Genomic DNA, 11,317 nt, shown 5'->3' with positions numbered 1-11,317 from the left:
TGGGGTCTCTTTTACAAGGGTGCTAATCCCATTCATGAGAGTTCTGTTCTCATGACATAAACACCTCCCAAAGGCCCATTGCCAAATACCATTGCATTGGGAATTAGGTTTTAACATATAAACTTGGGGTGACATAAACATTTGGTCTATAGCAGGCAGTTTCTTATAAAACTAAACATCTAAATATGCTACTATATATGGCCCAGCAATTGTACCTTTGGGCATTTATCTCAGAAAAATAAAAATTATGTTCCCACAGAAAACTCATATATAACAGTTCACTGAAGATTTATTGCTATTAGCCAAAAACTGGAAACACCCTGGATATCCTTCAACAGATGAACAGTTAAACAAACTGAGGCACATTTATACAATAAAATACCACTTGGCCAGGCACGGTGGCTCACGCCTGTAATCCCAGGACTTTGAGAGGCCAAGGTGGGTGGATCACCTAGGTCATGAGTTCGAGACCAGCCTGGCCAGTATGGTGAAATCCCATCTCTATTAAAACTACCAAATTAGCCGGGTGTAGTGGCACATGCATGTAATCCCAGCTACTTGGGAGACTGAGGCAGGAGACTCGCTTGAACCTGGGAGGTAGAAGTTGCAGTAAGCTGAGATCATGCCACTGCACTCCAGCATGGGCAACAAGAGTGAAAACTCTGTCTCAAAAAAAAAAAAAAAGAAAGAAAGAAAATACCACTCGGTAGTAAAATGAATGAACTATTTATATACCAAGTCAAAAAAAAAATCCAGAAGGTAACATACTGTATGATTTCATTTATATAACAATCTTCAAATGACAAAATTATAGAAATGAACAAAAAGAAAAGAGTAGTGGTTTCTAGGGGTTATCACTGGGAGTGAAGGAGGGAAGGAATGAGGTGGATATGCCTATAAAAGGGCAAAAGGAGGAACCTTTGCAGTGCTGCAGCTATTCTGTATCTTGATTGTACCACTGTCACCGTACTGGTTGTGGATACTGTACTATAGTTTTGCAAGGTATTATTATTGGGAGAAATTAGACAAATATTACCTGAAATCTCTCTGTATTGTTTCTTACAACTGCCTGTGAATATATAGTAACTTATAATAAAAAAGGTATGTGTATATGAATTTGGCTACAGTCATGCACTACATAATGACATTTCAATCAAAGACAGATTATGTATACAATCATGGTTCCATAAGATTATAGTGTCATATTTTTGCTTTACCTTTTCTATGTTTAGAGACTTACCATTGTGTTACCACTACCTGCTATGTTTAGAACAGTAACGTGCTATACAGGTGTGTACCTTTGGAGCAATAGGCTATACCCTACAGCCTAGGTGTGTAGTAGGCTATATCACCTAGATTTATGTAAGTACACTCTATGATGTTCACAAAACAGCTAAATCACCTAATGATGCATTTCTTAGAACATATCCACATCACTAGACAACACATAACTGTATTTAAAAAGAACAGCTGTATCTATTGACCTAAAGAATGTATGCAATATGTTATTGTTAAATATTTAAGTATAGTACTCAGTATAAAGTAGGTGCTCATTATTTATTGAATGACTAAAAGGAAATTATGGAAAATATATATTATTTGATTCCAAAATTATAAAAATAAAAAAATAAAAATATTTATGTTCATATAAGTACAGATGAGCATGGAGAAAGGTGTGAAAAGATGCATAAGAAGATGTTAACAAAAATTAACTTAGTAGTAAAGGAGAGGTTGGAAAGAGGAAGACAGGATGAAGAGATTATTAAAATTTCCTTTACATATCTTTATATTTTGGTTGTAGTAAATACTTGTAAAATTTGTATTTTCATAGACAATAAATAATACTTTTAAACATATTTAAATGATTTGGAAAAAAACAACCTAATAAAATGAAAAGCAAAAAATATGAATGGCATGAATATGACTGTAGGATGAGTTGAGCACAGTGATGGTCAAATGTAACAAAATTTGCAAAATGAGGTAAATGAAGTTCTTCAAGGATGTTGTGGTGAGGGCCCAAGGAAAGAAAAGAGTTGAGAGGTTTGATGACAACAGATGAAGCACAAGAAACAAGCATCAAAATGAAGAAGAAAACTCTGTGATGACATGTTGGCCAGAACTAAAGAGTCTATGGAGTCCACATTCAGGCTCCATAGACTACAAAAAAACTCTATAATATTACCTTCTCCACACAAAAATGAAGAAGGATGGGCTAGGAACACATACACAAAGGTGGTTGGCCAATACGGGAAGTGGCAGTGACACATTGCAGACTTAAGTAATGTGAAAATGGACAAAACTGACATTTACAATAAATTCTCAGCCCTGGCCAGTGACACACTTGGAGTACAAGAACATCTACAGAGTGGCTTACATTGCTGTGGGTACACAAGAGAAGTGAGAGGAGAAAAAGGATGCTGGCCAGGAAATTACAGAACATTTCACTGACTCTCTAGGTAAGCTGGAAATCACCTTTGCAGACCTTTGGCAGGGAGGTTTGTATGATATAGAATTCACAATAGCAACTACAGAGGGGAGGCAGAAAGTCCTAGCTGTATCATGGACAAAAAGCTATAATGGAAAAGATAAGGAAGATAATTATTTGGGTGGATGCAAGAATATTCAAATAAAGTCAGAGGTCAGGAGAAAAGCTGTCTTATTTCCCTGCAGATTGTAGGCAAAGCAATGTGGCTGCTCCTTCAACCCTAAAGGGTGCATTGTCTAGGGAAGGGAGGGGGAAATGCAGATTGAGGAGAAATGAAATTACCCATGAGAAAAAGGTGAAAAACAACCTGATTTAGTTTTATGAAGCTTGTATAACCCTGATGCTACATAACCATTAAGAAAACTTGTTTTGAACTCACACTAACCTAAATTCAAATTAAGATACATTAGAAGTTTTGTGATCTGAAGTAAGCCACCTATGCCTCAGCTATTTCATCTGTAAAATGGAAATAATAATAGTGTCTACCTCATAGGGATATTATATTGAGTGAGCCGATATGCATAGAGTGCCTGGCCCAGTGCCTCACTCACAGTAAGTGTTCAACACATCATAAACTGGGAGGCAATACTAAGTGTTGTCAAGGTCTACACACTATATAAAGAAAAAATATAATACCGTCTTTACACCGAGGATAAGAAAAAATAAATAATATACAAAAATCACATGTCCTTGATGTACTTTCAGCTAAAATTAAAATGTTCTGTAAGACAAATGAAATTATACATAAAATTAAAAGGCAACAAACTGGAAGGTGATATTTCCAACATAAAACAAAATGTTAGCATCTAGAATACATAGAGAATTTCTACAAATAAATACAGGGGAGAGGAATACTAAATGACTAACAAATATATGAAAAAATATGTTAAAATGAGATAACATTTTTTTTTTTTTTTTTGAGACGGAGTCTCGCTCTGTCGCCCAGGCTGGAGTGCAGTGGTGCAATCTCGGCTCACTGCAAGCTCCGCCTCCCGGGTTCACGCCATTCTCCTGCCTCAGCCTCCCAAGTAGCTGGGACTACAGGCGCCCGCCCCTGCGCCCGGCTAATTTTTTCTATTTTTAGTAGAGACGGGGTTTCACCATGGTCTCGATCTCCTGACCTTGTGATGCGCCCACCTCGGCCTCCCAAAGTGCTGGGATTACAGGTGTGAGCCACCACGCCCGGCCAAAATGAGATAATATTTCTAATTAATTCAATTCACCTGATCACCAGAACAAAAAAAAAAAACATAGAAAAATAAAAATAAATCAGATTTATAAAAACATGAGTCCGATAATACAGTGTTTTCAAGGATGTTATAAAAACCAAGATCTTTCATAAAATTGCTAGTGGGAATACAAACTAGAACAACTATTTTGAAGAGCAATTTGATAATATCTGCTAAAGATAAAAATGTACATGCCTTATGACCTAGCCATTCCAATTCTAGATATATGCTCAAGAGAAGGTTTCACATATGTGAAAATGGAGACATGTATAAAGATATCCATAGCAGTGTACATAGCAAGATAACCAGAAACAATTTGAACTCTATCAATGATAACTATTTGGCATAATCATATGCTATAAAACTACGTAACAATTCAAAGGGATAATAAAGATCTGTTTATTCACATAAAAAGAACTCAAAAACTTAACTTGCTGTATACAGTAGTAAATAATTTATGTAAACACTTAAAAGCACCAAGTATTACAGCAAAAGCATTAAAAGCTGAATCAGAAGAGTACACTCTGAATTCATGATAATTATTGTTTCTAAGGTGAGAGAATGAGACACTACAGGGGATTAAAAAGATACATTTTTACCTGTAATTGTTAATGTCTTTATTAAAAAGGAATTGAAAGCAAGTAGGAAAAAGCGTTAATAACTGTCAATTCTGGGTATGTTGATACATGTGCATGTTCTTATTCTTTATACTTTTATATCTATTTGTCATTTCTCAAAAGTATGACAAAAAATAAAATACAAAAAAGCACATTATAGACCAGAGGATCAGTCATGAGGTTGCTGCAGTATTCCACAATAAGGTTGTGAGGTGTAAAATAGGTTATATTACTTTGGAGACAGAGAGGAGTCAGATACACAGCTCTTAAGGAGATAGGTCTTAGTGGCTGTTTGAATGTTTAGTTGGCTCAGGCTTCTGTAACAAAATACCATAGACTGGGTGGCTTAAACAACAGACATTTCTTTCTCACAGTTCTGAAGGCCAGCAAGCCCGGGATCAAGCTGCCAACAGAGTAGGCTCCTAGTGAGGACTCTTTTACTGCTTACAGTGTGCTGTCTTCTCACTCTGTCCTCACAGTGTGTCTCTCTCTTCCCCTTCTTATAAAGACACTAATCCCATTCATGAGGGTCCCACCCTCATGACCTCATCTAACCCTAATTACCTCCTGAAGGTCTCATCTGCAAATACCGTAACCTTGGGGGTTGTGGCTGGAACACGTGAATTTAGTAGGGGGACACCAACATAACAAATGTAATGATAAGAGAGGCTGTTTACCCATCTGCAGTACTTTGCTTGATATGTAATGAGTTCTGAACAATGATTGCTGAATTCTGTGAATGACATTTATACTTTTCGTGGTTGTAAAGAGTCACCCATGCAATGTGAATTCAGAGGGAGGGGGATAATCATGGGAAAAGATAAAAGTGTTATCTATTACCTCAGAGAACAACATCAAGGGATTAATTTCTTGAGCAATAACCTCAACCCAATCTCAACAAGGTGAGTCACTTCAAAAGCCCTCCTCTAAATGCTAGAGAACACTTACAGGGAACTACTTGTCTTCTATTTTTAAAAGTCATTGGAAGACTATCCCAGCAGTGTTCTCCTCAGCCATTACTGGTCAGAGAGGCTTAGTCAAAAAACATCTCTTGAAGGAATACAACGATTTGCTAAGTTAAGAGAGTTTCAGGGTCCTAACCCAATTTTACAGGTATAGCTTTGCCTTGGAAACAAAGATGGCAACTGTGACCTTGGCATTCATAGAGTCACTTCTATATATGGTCAAAGTTAGTGTCAGTCCCAAAATCTCTGGATTCTGGGTAGAGGAAGGAATAAGCCTATTGCAGAGGAAGGAGACATGGATAAGGAGCGTAGACAAGATTAAAAGAGATTTAATTAAAAACTAGATGTGATCTATTCCATATCCCTACCATAACCTGACTTCTGGAAGATCCTATTATGACGGAGAGGGAAAACATTTCCCTTCTCAAATCTACAACCTCAATGCAAGCACATCTACTATCCTCCTAGGAACTGAGGATGCCCAATGCTCCAGAGCTTTATGGAATACTAAAGATCTGCTCATGGAAGGGCTGGGAAGCATGAAGTAGAGGAGGAAAACTAATGCTAGAAGAATGGGCATAGTGGTTCCACGACTCCTTCCACATCTCCATAGGCTAGGGCAAACCTGATCTTACAGGATCTCTCTACCTCTCCTGAAACTGAGTGAAGGAAGCCTGGGCTACTGTGGTGCCATTAGTCACAAAAGGATCTCATACTGACCCAGGAATTGGGATTTGACAATTGAGTTTGCTTTAGTAGGTTTCTAGAAGAGGATTTAGTGCTGTATGACACCACGAGAACCCAAGATTTCTGATCTGTAATCTATCATGTAAAGTGATAAGCTACTTATATGTGTTCTTGCTCATGGATCATTTTAAATGGAAAACAATAGAACAGGCCCACATGGAGCCAGCTGTTATCTAAGAACACTATTCTATAGATGTTGGTGGTAGTTGCATTAGTCAAAAATGTAAGAAAATCAGAGTCAGTCTCCAGACAGAACCCTCCTATCCTATTTTCCATATCAGTCTAACAGCAACTAAGAAATCCAAAGAGCCTCCCTTCTCCCCACCCCACCCAACTCCTCACAGAGAGCTGACACCCTGCTCTGGGGGTGTCAGCTCTTGCATATAGCCCCCACAAGGTCACAGGTGTCAAATCCCCTCCTCTAATGGTCAATGTCACAGGAAAAGACCAGACAGTTGGTTCCCAAGGTGTGCTTAGACAGCTTCTGTAAGTATGAACTGGAGCTTGGGAGACTAACCAAGGAATCTTCTAAAGACGAAGTCAATGATATCTCCCAGCGTATCTTGGATTACTGGAGAATAGGAAATACATAACACAGTAGATTTCCAAGAACCTAATGACTTCAAATTTGGACTTGTTGGGCTTATGGATTCTGTAATTTATCTTATGAACAATCTTTGCACAAAGAGCAAGTGTCCAAGACAGCCAAAACTTTTATTAGTGTTCTCTTGAGGCCAAGAGCACTTTTTCCTAACCCTCTCCTTCACGGCTCTTAACCCACCACTCCCACCTGCTCAGTATTCCTCTCCTCCCTGAATTGGTGACAGCTCACCATTTACTACCAAATAATTACAGCTCTTTGTACATCTCTCCATTCAGCAATCCTAGGATCACCTGCCAATCCCAAAATCTCCTGAACTCCTTCTTGCAGGAATGGGTGCATTTTGCTCCAACTATTCTAAAAATTCCTACTCACGTTCTAAACCTCAGCAACAATTTTTGAAGTAGTGGCTAACAGCAAGTATGCTAGAGCCAGACTGAGTTAGTATCCTAACTCTGCTGTCTACTAGCTATATGACCTTGACCAAGTTAATGCCTATCTCTTAGTTTCTTTTGTAAAATGGAAGAAAGACTTGTGCCCACCTCAGATGACTGTTGTGAGGTTAGGGCTTAGAGCAGTGCATGTACCCAGGAAACTCCACAAAACTTTTAACCATTACTGTGATTCAGAGATTTCCCTGACTCCCCCAGGAAGAGTGAAAGTCTTCTTTCTCTGTGCTGCCATCGTATCTGGTGTTGACTTGAGTTAAGGCAATTACCTTAACAACCCTTCAACAACTGTTTAGATCACTGTGTCCATTAGACTGTGAACTCCTTGAGAGCAGCATGGTCTTGTTATTGCCACTGTATCCTCACCACATGACACAAGGCCAGGCAGAAAATAGATTCAACTAGTTCTTCTATAATGCTAGTTTTGAAATACAAATAGTTCAAAGACAATTGACATATGTATTAGGGAACTGAGAATAATGTGAATTTCATGTTTTCTTGCATGTAACTCCACTTTCAAGAAAGTAGGTGAACACAGAAAACTGAACGCAGCTGAACTGAACTGAGTAAGAAAGCTCAACATGCACACATGCATATACCTCAAACATCGATCAGCTACTTCAGTTCACCACTTGTGTTATGAGCCACACCCATTCACATCTGGTATTACAACTTTCTGTCCAATTTCATTTCATTTTATTTATTTTTTAGAGACAAGATCTCACTCTATCACCCAGGCTGGAGTGCATGGCATGATTATAGCTCACTGTAGCCTTGAACTCCTGGGATCAAGTGATCCTCCTGCCTCAGCCTCTCGAGTAGGTAGAACTACCGGTGCATGCCACCATGGCTGGCTACTTTTTTAATTTTTTGTGGAGATGGGCTCTCACTGTGTTGCATGGACTGGTCTAGAACTCCGGGGCTCATGATCCTCCTGTCTTGGCCTCCCAAAGACAGGAGGGATTACAGGTGTGAGCCACTGTGCCCAGCCCATCTTTTTCTTAAATGTGTCACTGATGAAGTTTTTGAGTGTTGTGCCCCTACCTTCATTTTTCCAATAGGTCCTGTGGTCTTTATTGCATAACTTTACATAGTGTGATGAGTTTAACAATATGTCTCCTTATAATAAAAAGAACTGTATTCAACAGACTTGTGGTTGATGGTAAATAACTCTTTTTCTTCATGGATACCTAAGACTCCTGAAACTGTAAGAACCCCTATTCATCAGCAAAAGCTGTTTGGACTAGCAGTCTGTCCCACAATTAAAAGCAATATATATTTATTCATAGCTAACTACATGCCAGACTTGTGGTGAGCAGTAGAGACACTGTGGCTAATAAAAAGCAACATCTGCAACTCTTTTGGTCTAGTGGGAGACAAGAATTGAGAGACAAGAAATTACAACAGATTGGGCTAGACGCTATTAAAGAATAAAGCAACGAATTTTCTCCTGGAAGGAAAGACCTCCCTGAGAAAGTGTTCCTTTCCCAGATCTTTCCACCCGATAGTCTCTTTCCTGGCTTACCCCCATTTCTGCCTCCTTACTCTACTTCCTGAGTCACCAGCCCATCAGCACTGAGCAGAGAGATACAAAAAGAGTTAATGTGGCACAGGTGGGAGGGAGAAAGGCCCTGAGGGAAGCAGGTAGAACAGCCACATAAAGAGCCCCACAGGCACTGATTAAAGCAAAAAGAAGCTGCCAACACACAGTGCTTGAGATCTTTCCCAGTCAAGCCTTCTGCTGGTGATTTCTTCCTCATTCATTTATCCATTCAACATGTATTAAGCTTCTTAGGTGGGCTAGATCCTGGGAGAAGTCAATCTACTCGTCCTGCCTCCTCCAATGTCAGAGATGCTTCTTCCTCAGATGGCTGCTACTCTGAGTTGAGTGCCATTTTCTCCCTCTATGTCACCTCCTCTCCCTCTGGCATGCCAGGAATGAGACTCTAGTGGGACCCACTTTCGTATCGTGAAGAAGGAAGGGAAACGGAGAAGAAAAGTCCCGTTTCATACTGCCATCTCTCTCTGTTGCTCCCCAGCCCCAACTTCAACTCTCCAGCTGGTGTTCAGCATCAAGTTCAGAACGTAAGCACCCTGCACCCCAGAAACCTAGCAAGTTTTCCCTTGCCACACCAAGCTCCCAGATTCACTCCAGATTCCATCTGCCTCCCACTACGGTTTCTCCCTTTCTTTCTACTCTGCCTCCTCTCTTCCAGGATAGTTGGTGCAGAGAATGGGCAATTGCTCAGAGCTGGGCAAACCTTAATATCAATATCACTGTACCCACCAGCTCTATACAGCTGAAGAAGCTGAGGTCCAGAGGTCTTGCCCAAGGATACACAGGCAGGGACAGGACAGCCGGAAGCCTGATTCCCCACCCTGCCCACAGCACTGGCTTTCTCCTCATAGAGACTGAGACTGACTCTATTTGGACCCTGAGGAAAAAAAGTATTCATCTCCGCTCCACCCTCTGCTGACATCCAGTTAGAAGGTTCTCTCTGGCTATCTATACCAGCCACTGCAGCAGGCAGCCTCTTCCTCACTACCCCTTCCTCCCACTACAATACGTATAAACTTTTAGGAGCAAAGGATTCTCCTATCTAAGATAGAATTTCGACTTTAATTATCCATCCAAACCCCCACTAACCAAAACTTATAACCCTGTGATCCTTCCAGCCCTGCACTACTCCTACACATATGCCATGGATGGGTTTGTGCCACTGTGACACCCCCAAAATCTCTCCCCTTGTCTTTCCTATCAGGAGTCATGTCCCCCATAAGCCCTCAAGTTGTGCCCACCACAGAATGACAGAAACTCTACAACTCAATTCCACCTTCCTACACCCAACCTTCTTCATACTGACTGGCTTTCCAGGGCTAGGAAGTGCCCAGACTTGGCTGACACTGGCCTTTGGGCCCATTTATTTGCTGGCCCTGCTGGGCAATGGAGCACTGTTGGCAGTGGTGTGGATAGACTCCACACTGCACCAGCCCATGTTTCTACTCTTGGCCATGCCAGCAGCCACAGACCTGGGCTTAGCCACATCTATAGCCCCAGGGTTACTGGCTGTGCTGTGGCTTGGGCCCCGATCTGTGCCATATGCTGTGTGCCTGGTCCAGATGTTCTTTGTACATGCACTGACTGCCATGGAATCAGGTGTGCTTTTGGCCATGGCCAGTGATTGTGCCGTGGCAATAGGGTGTCCACTGCACTACCCTGTCCTGGTCACCAAAGCCCATGTGGGTTATGCAGCCTTGGCACTGGCACTGAAAGCTGTGGCTATTGTTGTACCTTTCCCACTGCTGGTGGCAAAGTTTGAGCACTTCCAAGCCAAAACCATAGGCCATACCTATCGTGCACACATGGCGGTGGTAGAACTGGTGGTGGGTAACACACGGGTCAACAATTTATATGGTCTGGCACTTTCACTGGCCATCTCAGGTATGGATATTCTGGGTATCACTGGCTCCTATGGACTCATTGCCCATGCTGTGCTGCAGCTGCCTACCCGGGAGGCCTGTGCCAAGGCCTTTGGTACGTGTAGTTCTCACATCTGTGTCATTCTGGCCTTCTACATACCTGGTCTCTTCTCCTACCTCACACACCACTTTGGTCATCACACCGTCCCAAAGCCTGTGCACATCCTTCTCTCCAACATCTACTTGCTGCTGCCACCTGCCCTCAACCTCCTCATCTATGGGGCCCACACCAAGCAGATCAGGAACCAACTCCTGGACACCTTCACATTCAGAAAAAGCCCGTTGTAATGTCCAGTGGTAACAATGGAGCCTAAGAGTGGAGGTGAGGGGACACTCGGAGGGGAGTCTGGGGGTGTGAATTATGTTATCTTCATCCCACTGTCTGCATATGACTGTTACCATCATTTAACAGGTAATTGTTGTGGAGTCCCTACTATGTGCAACACTGGCATCTGTAAACTTTGACTTAAACATGTATTCTGCTTGGGAGGAGGCAGGAGGTAGAGGTCAGGGGGCTAAACTACCATGCAGGAAAAATCAGTGAAGGATCATAATAAACAAGATCTAACTTAACTCCCCTTCCTGCTCGCCACCTCCATTATTTCAGTCTAAGTCTTCCCATGCTCCCACACAAAAGCTCCTCTATAGATCTCAAACTTGATGGATGTGCTTGGCACTGCTGCAGATGGTGGCGCTGTCCCTGGAGTCAAGTGCTTGGGTACCTGTCTGAAATCACAGCCCTCT

At 41.4% G+C, this 11,317-nt stretch overlaps 1 protein-coding gene across 1 annotated transcript; it reads left to right on the top strand.

Moving 5' to 3' along the window:
* Nucleotides 1–9,681: 9,681 nt before the first annotated feature.
* OR52W1 (olfactory receptor family 52 subfamily W member 1) lies at nucleotides 9,682–10,861 on the top strand. The gene has a single exon (XM_045371409.3). It carries the CDS (start codon nucleotides 9,791–9,793, stop codon nucleotides 10,859–10,861), a length of 1,071 nt encoding a protein of 356 aa, XP_045227344.2. The 5' UTR covers nucleotides 9,682–9,790.
* Nucleotides 10,862–11,317: the final 456 nt, after the last annotated feature.

The sequence above is a fragment of the Macaca fascicularis genome, chromosome 14 (genome assembly GCF_037993035.2).
Source record: "Macaca fascicularis isolate 582-1 chromosome 14, T2T-MFA8v1.1".
Classification (NCBI taxonomy): domain Eukaryota; kingdom Metazoa; phylum Chordata; class Mammalia; order Primates; family Cercopithecidae; genus Macaca; species Macaca fascicularis.
This window is presented reverse-complemented; position numbering and strand designations above follow the sequence as displayed.